The 14451-nt window shown below is 39.7% G+C and overlaps 1 protein-coding gene across 4 annotated transcripts in view; it reads right to left on the bottom strand.

The window, feature by feature from the left end:
* Nucleotides 1-14451, bottom strand: part of si:ch211-196i2.1 (collagen alpha-1(I) chain) — a 105546-nt gene that overhangs the window by 18604 nt on the left and 72491 nt on the right. For all 4 annotated transcript variants that reach the window (XM_056403960.1, XM_056403961.1, XM_056403963.1 and 1 more), the window contains 21 exons: nt 13553-13597; nt 13415-13468; nt 12875-12982; nt 12550-12603; nt 11395-11448; nt 11086-11130; nt 10589-10642; nt 9783-9827; nt 8832-8885; nt 7954-8007; nt 7763-7816; nt 7419-7472; nt 7130-7183; nt 4378-4422; nt 3570-3614; nt 2527-2634; nt 2323-2376; nt 2168-2221; nt 1613-1666; nt 1276-1383; nt 64-117 (listed from right to left, as the gene is read on the bottom strand). In XM_056403960.1, coding sequence (XP_056259935.1) covers nt 64-117; nt 1276-1383; nt 1613-1666; nt 2168-2221; nt 2323-2376; nt 2527-2634; nt 3570-3614; nt 4378-4422; nt 7130-7183; nt 7419-7472; nt 7763-7816; nt 7954-8007; nt 8832-8885; nt 9783-9827; nt 10589-10642; nt 11086-11130; nt 11395-11448; nt 12550-12603; nt 12875-12982; nt 13415-13468; nt 13553-13597 — 1251 coding nt within the window. The remainder of the gene's footprint in view (nt 1-63; nt 118-1275; nt 1384-1612; nt 1667-2167; nt 2222-2322; nt 2377-2526; nt 2635-3569; nt 3615-4377; nt 4423-7129; nt 7184-7418; nt 7473-7762; nt 7817-7953; nt 8008-8831; nt 8886-9782; nt 9828-10588; nt 10643-11085; nt 11131-11394; nt 11449-12549; nt 12604-12874; nt 12983-13414; nt 13469-13552; nt 13598-14451) is intronic.

The raw sequence follows: 14451 nt of genomic DNA, 5'->3' as shown, positions 1-14451 counted from the left end.
GGGTGAACTTTAACTTATCCTTTCACCTTCAACAAACCAAAGTAAAGTAGTAGTAATGTTTACCTTCTCCCCTTTGGGACCAGGATCTCCAGCTTCACCAGGATGCCCGAAATCGCCCTGCAGAAGAGGAGTTAACAGAAGTCCAGAGATGCGTAGTTGTCTTTGTAGGAGCCATTTATTTGATTTGTGTGATATTCCTCCGAGCACTAGGAAGTGTATGGTAAGGTCGAGGCTGTCCGCAGAAAATTTAAGCCACAAGGCAGTAAACACAGGTGTTGCTCCTTGTGAAGGGGCAAACAGTTTCTGACTGTTCTATGACAACTTCGTGGCTGCTTTTTGTTTAACTTGTTTTACGAATCTTGTTGGAAGTCCAGGACATTTCAGATTACGGACACAAGAAAAATAAACACTTCATGATACAAAGTATTGGTAAGGACTGGATATCATTATTCCAAGGAAACGTTTCAACAAGAAGAGTTTCAGTGAGCAGTCGTTAGCGTACACCGTACTTTAGCGCCAACTGAAGCTCCATTTGATCTACTTTGTTCCTGTACATTGCCACATCTTGGTGTTTGGGTCCTTTTGCTTTTAATTGTCATGGGGTTTTTTTTGTTTGTTTTTATCCTTAATCCAAGGTTCGGCCTTTAGGCGTGCACCACATTTTACTGTTTTTCAAGACAGCCTTTTACATTCAACAAGGAACTGAAAAATGAGCACTTTAGCACACACACTACAAGCTTTGCCACTTGACAACACGACAAGATAATCAGTACATATTGTAAGCCAGAAGCATAGTTTTTTGTTACATAATCTGATAAGATGATTTGTTATATAATCACCATCTGACAAGAGGAGCAACTCGAGTTAAGCACTGCCACCAATGCATCATCAGAAAAATGTAAGTTCACAGCTTACTATCTGTAACAGTGGTTTAATGCTTTTCAAAGTGTTCTTATACCTCTTTGACAGAGCACCTGAAATCTTTTAGACATTATAAGCTGATAACAATCTAATTCTACCAATAAACAAAACACAAACAAACACATCTGATCACCATCACACATTTTGTTTGTGTGACGTTATAAAGTAAACATGGTGGAGCTGATGGTGATCTGATGAGGTCCATAAATTCTTCACTGAATTGGAAAATCACCTCCTGTGAAGCTGCTCTGTCATTTATGAGACAGCAGCTCAACATGTGTGTCAACATCTGTAATCATTCACAGTGAAGATGATCTTTGCGTAAACAGCTGTAACAAATGTAACTGCACCTACCTCTTTACCCGCTGGTCCAGGTGGTCCCTGTAGCCCTTTTGGGCCCTCAAGTCCTCTATCTCCTGGGAGCCCTGGAGGACCAGGTTTCCCGCAGGACCCTATGTCCCCCTGTCAAGCACGACAACTTTATTGACACAGGTTTTTCTGTGAGAGTACACAGCTGGCTTTATGAGGCTGCCGACTGTTCCTCAACATTAAACAAAGTCTGCTTGACTTCATGTTGCATGAAACAGTTGCACTTTGTACAACTGTTTTTTAAATTTTTTTTTTAAGTTGCTTGTGGTGTGTGCAAACAGTGATGCAAACACTCAGGACTGGTGCAGCTGGAGTCACTGACCTGGTCTCCTTTCTGTCCAGGTGGTCCTTCGATTCCCGTTTGGCCAGGGAGACCCTGGGGAGATCAAAACAATCATCAACTGTCAATGGAAAGTTTTCTGTGGTACTAGTACACAAGTAAATTTAGATGCAAAAACTGGTGATGTTGATCCAAAAACCATCATGTTACGGCATCTAACTGTGTAAAGGTGACAGGGACTTTACAGTCATCATATTTACTCTCATTTCTCTGTTGTCAGTGTCACTTTTCTCTCAAAATTCAACAGAAATATAGACGAAGCTTCTCCAGAAGAGCTGCATGTAAAATCCAGAGCGGATTTAAGATGTTATTGATCACATGCATGGCTTATGTTTGAGAAGCAGCTCATTGCAGGCCACAAAATGTTAAACTCTTTATTACTTATGATGCTTGTTTGGACAGGATTAGATGGCGATAGATCACAGGTTTATCTTAATTTATCTTTTTAATGGAGCACTAGAAAAAAAAAAAAAAAGATTTTGAAGTTAGATAAATGAAAAAATAGCTTTCTTTGCTTCATTATGAAACTTTACCGACCTGTTGTCCATCTTGTCCTGTGTGGCCAGCATCACCAGGTGAACCAGGTAAGCCCTGGAGATTATAGTATCACACATAAAACATACATTTATACAGCCATAAATATCATAATAAAACACTCATATTACATAATTCTTATATGTACTGTTGTTTACCTTAGGTCCTCTTTCCCCTGCTGCTCCTAATAACCCATCAGCACCCTGTGGGCCCTGAGGAGATCCAACAAACATGCTGTTAAACAACTTTTTTATGTGTTTAGTTTTTAGAATGTGACAGATGTTTAGCTTCAGCGGGTTGTTTATTTCCAGATGACAAGCGACATAAAGAAAAACAGCAGTCGATGGTAGGTACCCACTCACTGGGATTCCTGCTGGCCCCTGTGGCCCCTGAGATCCTGGGGGCCCTATACTTCCCCTGGGTCCGGGTTTTCCAATTTCCCCATCGGCACCTGGAACACCTGGAGGGCCCTAAATATCACAGAACAGCTGTTAGATCAATATTCAAACCTTTGTGTCAAAAGAATATCACAATAATCTAATCTGCAATTTTAATGTAACAATGTTTGAAAGACATTTTGGAGTCTGCTGAGAACAAGTTCAAGAATCACCCAGTGAAACCTCTGTCATCTGTTGCAAATTTGTATCTGTTGTTGTTTTAGCCTGTCATTGTTGTAAAGTTTATTATTAACATTCAGTCAGCTGTGACTCACATCAGCTACAGACGCATCAGAGATCCAAGTCAGCTAACATGCACAACAAATACATACACATGCTGTTCTGTTTTTATGAATCAGTGGTGCACATCAACAAGTACAGATGGCTGACAGTTTCCTAATTTTTGCGATGATTAGTTCATTGACTGTGATAATCAATGAACAGCAATTGTCAGCATGTGTTGTAGGGACCGCACTGATAGAAAATCAATGACATCACCTTCTTTCATTCAATTTCAGAGCAGTGCACTGAGTTTAATGATGGAGTGAATTCTTCCACAATAAAAATGATGCCATTCTGTTAAATTTGACCTTATTCATGATTGATGATTGCCACTGATACTGACGTTATGCAATTTTGCTGCGACTCAGCAATTCTACTCAAAGGCATCTTCATGAATATGTTAAGTCTGATTTGTTGAGGAGAGAATATACACAACCTTGAATAGTATAGTTTTTATGTGCAGCTTGTGGCAGGTTTCGTCCTCTGGACAGACAGACAGCACCTGCACAACTGCTTGTGATGTTTGACACCAAACTTGAACTTTACTGCTTGATAATTACAGACACACCACCCTGCTGCGCACATCCTCTCTCTTCATGATGTATTTCACTTAAATACAAACGCAAATTATTAAAAATATTCCTAAAAATACAGACCAACAAACTTCACTATGAAATGTAACTCACTGCTGGGCCTTGTATCCCTTTGGGTCCTTCATCTCCAGGACGGCCCTGTGATTAAAAACATGAGTTCCACTTAAGACACTGGTTGATTAAGAAACAGAGAAGTGAAACACATGGTCTGTTAGTTCCGAAGGTTTCCCAACAAATCTAACTATTTCTGCCCAAGGAACTACCGTTGTCCACGATACAGATTTAGATCTGTAAATCTGTGTTGCTCTTTGGCGTGTTTTTGATAACTGGGCTTTTGTTGGAACTTCATTAGAAAGACAGAAAGAAAATGTACATGTGAACATTGGTAACATACAAATACATGTATGATATTGTACATTACATTATGCTGTGCTAGTTTTACAAACTGGATTTCCTTATGGACAATAGCCCTGTTCAGACCTGGCTTTAACATGCGTCTTCAATGATCTGATCACAAGTGGTCAGCTCTAAGTTCGTCAAATCACACCTTGCTTTAAATTGCATTTCGAGTGTTTGTGTTTGTGTCAATGTGTTTGTGTTTGTAAGCGAGAGAGAGAGGGAGAGAGAGAGAGAGAGGCACAGAGGGGTTGAGCAAATCAGCACACTGTGCACAGCTCAAAAATAATACAAAGTTTTGCCATTTCAAATAGTGAAATATTTTCAGAGTGATCGGACCAGATCACCACAGACAGGTTTTAATACCAGGTCTGAACAGGGCCAGTGAGTTTAAATTATTAAAATCCACCAGCATCACAGTTTAAATCCATCAACAAGACATGATGGAAGCAAAATATCAGCTTCTCTTTGATTTACAAACTCTTTTATTAAAGGCTTCTCTCACCTGAGGTCCCCGGAGTCCCTTCTCTCCAGGAGGACCTGGCAGACCCTGAAAAAGAAAAACAGACAAGGCAAGTCAGAACATGCTAATCCCACCCATGGCTCAGACTTCTGCCTGAGCACTGAGAGAGGAAATAAGATAAAGCAGATCTGATCTTTTTTGTGTAAAACTGATATAATTTATATTCTTGTCTCTCAACTGCAGTATGAACTCCACCTGTAAAAACAGTTCGTATTGTTGGTCAAAGACAACAATGATGGTAAGGGAAATAACACAATAATAAACATAACACACGATAAAAATTACAGTGGCAGAATGTATGATTGCAGTGCTTCTTTTTGTTCATGGTGAGCACGTTTTAGGAGCGGGATGGATTGAATCTTATCAAAATAAATAACTTATTCATATTGTTTTATGCTGTTCAGATACATTTTATACCATACACTATTCACTTTATATGTAGGCTACCTGTACTCTCTGTAACACATGCAGGTTAAGATTAGATGTACCCTGTGGGGTTTTCTTGTAAACAAACACAGTGAGGCCTGATTGCTGCAGTTTGATAAAGTATGACAGATGGGGACGGGGAAAGTGGGCGTCCTTGTCTTTTAGCGACATGTAGTGTGAGGTTATCTGTTTGCTGATGCATTAAGTGCCTTAATCCAGTCACTATATTATTCTCTAGGGCTAAACTTTAAAAATGTGCTGAACATAACCTTCCAGCTAAGTATGTCAAATGACTTTATCTGCACTGAGGGATAGTTTTACTGCTGGTTGCTTCGTGAGCTACAGTGTGTACAGTGGATAGTAGGAAACAATCTGTGAGTTTTAACTAATTCATCCCCTTGATGAATTGTTGTTGTTGTTCTTTAAACACTCTTTCATGACTGCATTTGCTATTACTTCAATCCTGCTGCTACCTGCAAAGAAAGTTAGAAAACTTACCTGAACTAATAACAAAAACAAAGTTTTTAATGAATTGTGAATCCTGAACAATTATTTTATCTCAAGGACGGTGAGGACTGTATTGTCACACGGTTAAGAGAAAATCGGAGGTTTAAAGCTTTCACTTTTTGGCAAACACTGATCCCCACCGGCTCTGTCTACTCTCTGTCTTATTACATTTTCTTTTATTCCCTCTGAGAATAAAGTATAGACATGATATTTCAAAAAACCTTTGCAGTAAAACACAGAACCTGACTCAGGCTGTACATGTCTTCCTTTTGTTGACAGCATTATTTGCTAGAGTGTGGCTGTCAGTGCTTCCAGTGAAGTGAACACGAAAGCGTCCAGTTTACCAGCATATTTAGTGTTCAAGCCAGCAGCTGATGAATCCACCTCCTTGGTACTGAATGATTTCACTCTATGTCACATTGATGGATTTCACTACAGCAGTGAGCAACCATGTGAGTGAGGAGAGTGTGTGGCCAATGACACTGCAAGGAGGACTGTGGGGAAGAAGTGAACTTCAGAAAACAGTCTGACTTCCATTACTGAAACTAACCCCTTCCATGCAAGAGGGACTTTCTTATTCCCAGATCTAACCAACCAAAAGACAGGAAGAATGATTTATAGGGTGCAGAAACTTTGATGAGTTTCAAGAAGAAAGTTTGACCTTTCAGCCTCACCCAAGACTTCAAAACAGATCAGAAGACTCAGAGGGAAAAACATCAGTTCACACAATTTGTCTAATTATGGAAACAACAACAAAACAAAGCTTCATTTAAGTTTCTGCTGTTTCTGTCTGTGGATACAGTAGATGCTAGCACAGAGGCTCGTATGTGTTTACTTGTGTTACTCCTGTGTGTTCATGGACATTTACACTCAATGAGCACTTTATTAGAAACACCTGTACACCTGTTTGGTCATGCAGTTATCCAATCAGCCAATCGTAAAGTGCAATGCAATAATTGTTGGTGCCAGACAGGCTGGTTTGAGTATTTCTGAAACTGCTGATCTCCTGAGATTTTCCCAAAAAACAGCCTCTAGCGTTTTTTACTAAGAATGGTGAGAAAAACAAAAACATCCAGTGAGCGGCAGCTCTGCGTATGGAAACACCTTGTTGATGAGAGAGGTCAGAGGAAAATGACCAGACTAGTTGGAGCTGACAGAACTATGGTAACTCGTATTACAACTCTTTACAACTGTGGTGAACAGAAAAGCTTCTCAGAATCAACAACAAGCTTGAGGTGGATGAGCTACAACAGCAGAAGACCATGTCAGCCTCTCAGCCAAGAACAAAGATCTGAGGCTGCAGGGGGCACAGGTTCACCAAAACTGGACAGTTAAAGTTAAAAGTGTAGAATGGTCTGATGAATTTGGATTTCTGCTTCAAAACTTATGACCACAGTTTACACATACTGTACAGTGGAACTGGGCTGTTACATGTGGAGGGAACTTCTTTATCATTGAGGATCTCTCCTGGCGCTCTCCTCATGCAGGACAACAGTGAAACTCAGTTATTTGTCCTCCATCAGCTGAACGTGTCACGTCACTCTGCCATTAGTTTTGCCAGCAGTGCCCCCGACAAAATCAATCACTGTGTCCTGTTCGCTTCCATAAACCTGCAGTCCCTGCACACCAGCTGCACACTTCACTGGTTTATACACCAAACCCTCCTTGGCGTGACCCCATCATCGCCGCTGTCTTAATCAAATCCTCTCAACAATACTCAGTCGTTCTCTCATATAGTCCTAACAGTTACCAGGGGTCCATGGATAGAAAATAAAAAAACTAAACTTGACTGTACACTTACGGCAGGTCCTGGCTTCCCGACAGGCCCAGATAAACCTCGTAAACCTGGCTCACCCTGGTGGAGAAGAAAAGAAGAGATTATTAGTCTGACTTTTCTTGTCACAGTTAATGTTGTAGTGTTTGCAAACATAGAGATTTTAACAACTCAAGTACATATGAAAAACGTCTGCACTTTGTCAGCAAACGTAAGCAAAAATATCTGAATATCATCTCTAATAAACTTTTTAGCATCTTTTACTGTTGTCATGAGGCTTTAACATCGCAGACAGGTGAGACAAAGATGACCATACCCTTTCTCCCATGAAACCTGGAGGCCCACGCATGCCCACGTTCCCCTGGATACCCTGATGGGAGGGGGAACAACAGACGGAAGAACTGAATTATCAATTAATGTCATAAATCCAGCACCACACAACAGCTACCAGAGGGACGGCCCTGGATAGCTGTTATTAGCTTGTTCTACATCTTGATAATTTTGTCAAGGCTCCATAATCAGTGCTTTCCAGTGCCAAGTCTTATTGTGCAACAATATGTTATACTGTACATGTACTGTATATCCTGCGTACAGTGTATGTGCTATGAAAAGGTAGTGCAGGTGCATTCCTTGTATCTGCCCGGCTGAAAAATCACTTACATACATGCCTAATGGGCCCTGAGGTCCCTCCATGCCTGGTTTCCCTGTGAAACCCTGAGAAAACACACACACACAAAACACACATCTATGTAAGATAAAATTGACAAAATACACACACACACACACACACACACACACACACACACACACACACACACACACAACCAGTATCTGTGCACCTGTGGACTCACCATCTCTCCTGGGGGTCCTGGTAAGCCTGGAGGTCCTGTCTTCCCTGGTGGCCCCTATCAGACGAAAACACTCCATCACCAAAGGGCCAAAGTACAAATCAATGTTTATCTACCTAGCCAATCAGATTTGCAGGACTGCACAGATATGTATGGCAACATTGTAACAGTGAAACACACAGTGAAAATAAGGATTTTTCTATATTTAAAGAAATCTGAAATCTTTTGAAAAAATGCTTGTTGGCTGTCTGACCACACGTTAAATTAGAAGATTGATGTTCCTGACGTTTTAACTGACTAAGTCTGATGTGTCCTTTGTTTTTCATCTTTGAACAAAACATTGTTATCTGTGGGTTGCCATATTTGCATACACTGTACATAAAGACAGATGTAGCCTCTGTGACATCACCCACATGTTTCTGAAGAGTGGGCTCAGAGTGGGCTGCTCTGCTGTCGTCATCATGCTGTCAATCATGCATAACTTAAAGCCTTAATAAAATTGAAACGGGTGAGTTATCAGTTTTCATGAAGGAGCAAATTAGCCACAGAGACTAAAACCGTATTTTGTACCAGGCTGTAAACATGTTTATTTCTGCTGTAAAGTTGGGCATTTTAACATGGGAGTCTATGAGGACTGAATCACTGATGGAGCCAGCCTCAATTGGCCATTCAACAAACTGCTTTCTGGCACTTCGGTGTCGGCTTCATTTTTCAGCCGCTTGCATATTTACAGTCAACCCAGCTGCTATTTCTCGAGCTATACACATCAATGGAGCTGTTCATCTCCAAATTTCCTGCCTGGCTGCCACAACTCTGAAGAAGTCAGTTTCAAGTCCTCTGTCCTTCAGATGACAAAGCCGCAGAGTGACAACTTGGCATACCAGAGAACCTGGTGGACCATCTGCTCCTCTCTCCCCAGCAATCCCTTGAAAACCCTGGAAAAGTGACAGTAATAAAAGACAAATGTAGTGAAAAGGGACAGAGAGGAATGAAAAAACATAATGAGAATTGCAAAGCTGCCTAAAAATACCAAATGCAAATGTGAAACAAACTGCCATTTATATCTTGCAAATAACAGACGTGCAGTGAACAGTTACATTTTTGGTTTTTAGACGAGTTGATTCAGAATTTCACTAATAGTCGCTTAATCTACCATTTAATTGCTTCTTGGTCGTTCATTTAATGGAACTCATGAAGCTACTGCCTAAATGTCATTATGGATAATGTATCGGTAATTAAGAATTTAGATTAACACTCTTTAACAGGCTGTATTTGTCTTTAATTAATAATAATGTGGTGACTGTAAATTTGGTAATACAAAACTTGTTCGTCAGCAGCAGTACATTTAGATGAATAAATCCAGTAGGATTAAAAGTTTTAACAAAAACTGTTGAACACAAAATATTTGTTCTGTGGCTCTTTTTTATGGTTTTGACTCTTTAGTTTCAACTTTTGGACAAAAACACATGTAGGTGCAATGTTGAGGTGACCAAATACTTTTAGTCATTGAGTATGTGTATACTATTATACAGTATGTGTAGGCATATGTGTGATATATACACACATGCACACTCAGCCGTTTAGTCAACACACCTGATCTGTTTAACTAGCTGGTAGCAGGTTCTGTTGTGTCCTTTTAAAATCTGTTTTTGGCAGCGTTCGTTGAGTTTCCTGCTCACAAATATATAAAATCCTCCATAATTTGAACCTGGGATATCTTGTAAAGCTGTAATAATGTGTTTGTATTCAGCTGAACCCTGAAGCTGAGGGCAAAGAGCCAAAAAACGCAGAGGTGCAGGGATGATGTCATAAACTGAACGCTGAGGTCTTACCGTCAGTCCTTTACTGCCGTCGCTGCCAGCTGCACCTGAGGGACCCTGAAACAGAGAGAAAATACCAGAGATGCAATTTTTCCCAGCAGCAGAGGTCATGTAAGGAATGAATGTATAAACTCAGGACATGAATATTCAGTCTCTTAATCCATTTCATTTAAACTTTTATCATTGTTATAACACACAAAAACATGGCGATACTGATTATGAAGATGGAAACTCTCAATAATGTACTGTAATGCAATTTGTCAGAATTAGACAAATCTTCCAGCCAAGTAAAACTCTGTCTCTCATTATTGGATAAAATGCAGTGATGAATAAATGAGTCGGGGAAACAACATGAACTCTACTGTAGATGTACAACAGCTCATCACAGTACTGTACAAAGACTGCCTCCTACTGTCTGAACCAACAATTACTTCAGAGGAGTAACCTCAACTCAACTTGGGAGAAGGTTTGACATTTTTAGGGCATTTTCATCGTGGTAGTGTTTCAGTATGTCACTCTTCAAAACCATCACCCAACAGCCATCTAATCTTGTATTCAGAGAAGAATTTTTTAAAGTGTGTGACTATGTGCAGTGAAATGTCTGTTGCGTCTGTAGTCATCACTCTACAAAGTCCTCTTTCCTCTAAAAGTCAAAGCTGGGAATCAAACCCAGTGACAAAGACTGTGTGGAATAAGTCCACGTTTATTGGAAATAATTCACAAAATAATAAACACTGGTACACTGGCAGAAAGTAAAGACAACACACAAACACAACATTTATAGGTGATGGGATTGAAATATGATAGAGAATGGGAACCTGTGTACCAGGCTTTCCTTCTGCTCCCTCTGGTCCAGGTGGCCCCAGCAAACCCTGGGAGGAATCAACCAAAAACACACACAGACACAAAAGACACACACATGCAAACTGTTCATCCTGTAAACCTCTTTTTTTTTTGACTACTTTCAAAATATGACTTTTTTTTTTTCAAATAGAAACAAAGTGAGCAATTAAGAATGAATCAGTTTAGCCTCTGCAGGCCAGTATGGCAGGTGAGTTTACTTTCTATCTAGAAATCTGCTTCATGATTATGACTAGAAATAAAAGAGCATCTCGTACTACAAATGTATATGTAAAAAGAAAGTTTTGTTAAAACTACTTCATAAATTCAACAATTTAACTAAACTTTAGTTCTCATATTTGTAATACCAGTATTCAGATTCTGTCTGACCTGCGTTTCAAACATATGACCATGAGCTACAGAGAGTTTCATCTTGAATACACTATGAATCATTTCTGACAGTGAGCAAGTTTACCGATGGGCCTGGCTGGCCAGTGTGGCCCCTCTGTCCAGTCCGACCCTGGAGAGAAGAAAAGAGAGAAGATATTAGCATTAAGTAACTGAATACAAAGCAACTCACATTGTAAGTTTCTTAAGCTGATGATGTGCGGTGCAGTTTCTGTGTGCTACCTCTAATATGGCATTTTTTAAAAATTGTTTCTTGCTGTCTTTTTCTGTTTTTACTCTAGAGACAGAAACAGTATATCCATATTTTTTTTTCAGTTCATGTATGCCTCTGGGATGGCAGTGTGTTGAACCCTATGAGCTAAAAGGAGTCTTATACCTTGTTCCCTCTGGGTCCTGGTTTGCCGTTACGTCCATCTGGTCCCCTGTTCCCCTTCAAGGAGGTTTAGATGTTAGTGTTTGTTGCTGAGCATCAGTATGACAATTATATAAAAAAGCATGACTTTGCTTTCTTGTTCTTAAAATGGGTGAAATTGTGTAGAAAGGGTGAAGCAGAAATGACAGACGATTCATTTATGACCACTTTAGACAAATGGAGCAGAGTGTGGGTTACTACTCTTGTGTAACATAGTCACATCAGCAAAGTCAGCTTTGCAAACAAACATATTTATGAAGGAAGACTCCCTGAGGTCAAAAAAGGTGAATAATCAGGTTGCTGTTTTAAAGTGGTAAATTTTACACATCAAGTTCAAATTACTCATCATGGTTAGTGGTAATGTCTTCTGCAGCTCTGAAGGAAACAATAACCCTGATGATGTCATTGGACATGGAGACTACAAACTAACGGAAAGTAGGATTATGGGAAATGTAGGATCCACTCATTATTGGCGCTCCCACACTAAAGGAAAACCTCTGAATATCTCCAGCTCCTCAGCATCAATTCTGTTTTAATCTGTATCTTGTAAGACTAAGGTGCAGTATTTTAAGAGACAATCATCCTTCACCCACACTGAGTTCACTGTAAACTTAAAGATGGCAGGAATCTTTAACCCCTAAAAATGAATGACTCACTTCAGGAGAGACTTCATCATCCACACATTGCTAAGAACACTCAGTTATTAGTGAAGATGTAAATTGCGGCTTAATCGCTCGGTTTTAAAAACATTTAAACAATCAAGACTTTACATTGTGTGTCAAAGATAGACAAACAAACTAGCTGTAGTTATTTCTTTTACAATGGATTAGACATTTAGCAGAAGGCTGAGAGTGAATCTAAAACATTATTTCACAGTATTCATTGTGACTCATGCTCCACATGCTCCAAGAAAAATACTTCAACACTTTTAGACTTTTTAAACACTTTATCTTTCTGTGGAATGACCAAGTGTAGAAACAAGAATGTGGATTGTTAAATGCATGTGTATTAGGCCATTGGAAGCTCTAATGTTACACAGTTACATCTGGTGTTAAATCTGGATCAACATATGAAGTCATCTGACATTTCACGGTGTTGGACGCACAAATCATCACTGACCTTTAACCCACGACTGCCCTGTTTTCCCTGAGGACCAGTTTCTCCATTTGTGCCCTGAACGAAGAAATATAAAATCAGTCAAGCTTATCTCGTTTTTTCACCTTCACCACACGCTTCTTTCTCCTGCTTAAAACAGCATGTAATACAATAATGCTCTGCAAACACAGTGGGTTAATAACATGGTAATGGAAAGGATTTTATTTGTTGCCAGTATAGATCTGAAACAAGTGGTGTGTTATCTGAAAACAGGACTGTAGGTGGATCTTATTTTAAAAATACTTACACATAGAATATTTACGAATAACCACAGTGCTGTAAAGTGTACCTCAGTGCCTTTGGGGCCAGGCTGGCCCTTGTTCCCTGGGAAACCTAGGAAGCCGGTGGGGCCCCTCTCTCCCTGAGGACCCTTAATGCCTTCTGCCCCCTTAATACCCTAAGAGAAAAACAGAGAGACTTTCTAAGGGGCAGAGACCTTTCTGAATCATGTGTCAATGTTAACGAATAGTTTGACATTTTGGTAAATACACTTATTCACTTTCTTTAAGTCTGTTTCGTGCTGATTAAAGAAAACTCAAGATATATCAAGCTCATTAATGAGTTTTAAAGGTGCTGGTAGTCGGATTTTGTTAGATTTGGACAGAGCCTGGCTAGTTGTTTCCCCCTGTTACCAGTCTCTGTGCTGAGCTACGCTAACCAGTCCCCAGTTGCTGCTTTACATTTAGCGTACATGACATGAATGGTGTTGATAAATGTAACTCTCAAAGAGAAAGTCAATAATCATATCCCTCAAAGTGTTGAGCTATTCATTTAAGCAGCTCATTCTCTTCATTCAGTGTTATCAAACAGAAAAATTGCTGTGTCCTACCTTGTTGCCTTTAGGTCCCACATCCCCCTTGTCCCCATCTGGTCCCCTGTTACCCTGTAAAGAAGGAAATGATCAAAAGCAGGTTCAGCCAATAATGTTTAGCAGTGAATATGTTTGTAATCTATACTGGGCACCTACCGTTACCCCGGGAAAACCTGCAGGACCTTGTAGCCCTGGAGTGCCCTGTAAACAAAGCCAAAAGCTCTTGAATATATGTTTTAAAACTTGAAAATGAGATCAGATTAATTAAGCATTACATACTATGTAAGCAAATTTATAAACCATTCACTACAATACCTACTATATAGTAGGATAGATATAGGGTGAAATGACTAGTAAAAATGGAATTTATTTTGTATGTGCGTCAATTTGAAAACTTTAATCTGCTGGAGAGTTATTGTGGTGAAGCTCAGCAGACACTGAAGAAGTGAGTTCAGTGTCACAGAATCATGTCATGATCCACTGAGACCTTACATCCAGGAGATGGCACTGTGAGGCTGCAGCAAAACGTCCACCAACAGAGTGCTTGTAGAGATCAATGTGAAAATATATTATGCTGTACAGTGAGGTACATCTACTGTGGTAACAAAAGTTATGGGACCAAATACAAAGCCTTGCACACAACTGGTACTAAATCTAATATTCACATCTGCTTGTGACCTTCTTACATATATCTATATGTAATATATGTCTGTTCATACATGCAGATGCAAGAAAACAGACACAATCTATTTGAACTAATAACACACAAATCATTGTATTGATCTTGTCTGCATTGAAAACATCATTCAAACATTCACAGTGTAGGTTGGCAGTTAACGGCATTAACAAGTCGAACCAATGAAACAAGATTGGAGGTGTGGGTTTGAGCTATTTTCATTCATAAAAACACTCAAACATTTTGAGCTGCTGAATTGTTGATTTACATAAACCTGGAGAGAGTTACCAAGTGATAATTTACATATTCATCAGTTCACAGTTAGACAAACTGTGTGGAAAAGGAGTTCTGTGGCTACTCTCCGTAGAATTGGAGGCCA

This window comes from Seriola aureovittata, chromosome 18, assembly GCF_021018895.1.
Source record: "Seriola aureovittata isolate HTS-2021-v1 ecotype China chromosome 18, ASM2101889v1, whole genome shotgun sequence".
In the NCBI taxonomy this organism is placed as follows: domain Eukaryota; kingdom Metazoa; phylum Chordata; class Actinopteri; order Carangiformes; family Carangidae; genus Seriola; species Seriola aureovittata.
This window is presented reverse-complemented; position numbering and strand designations above follow the sequence as displayed.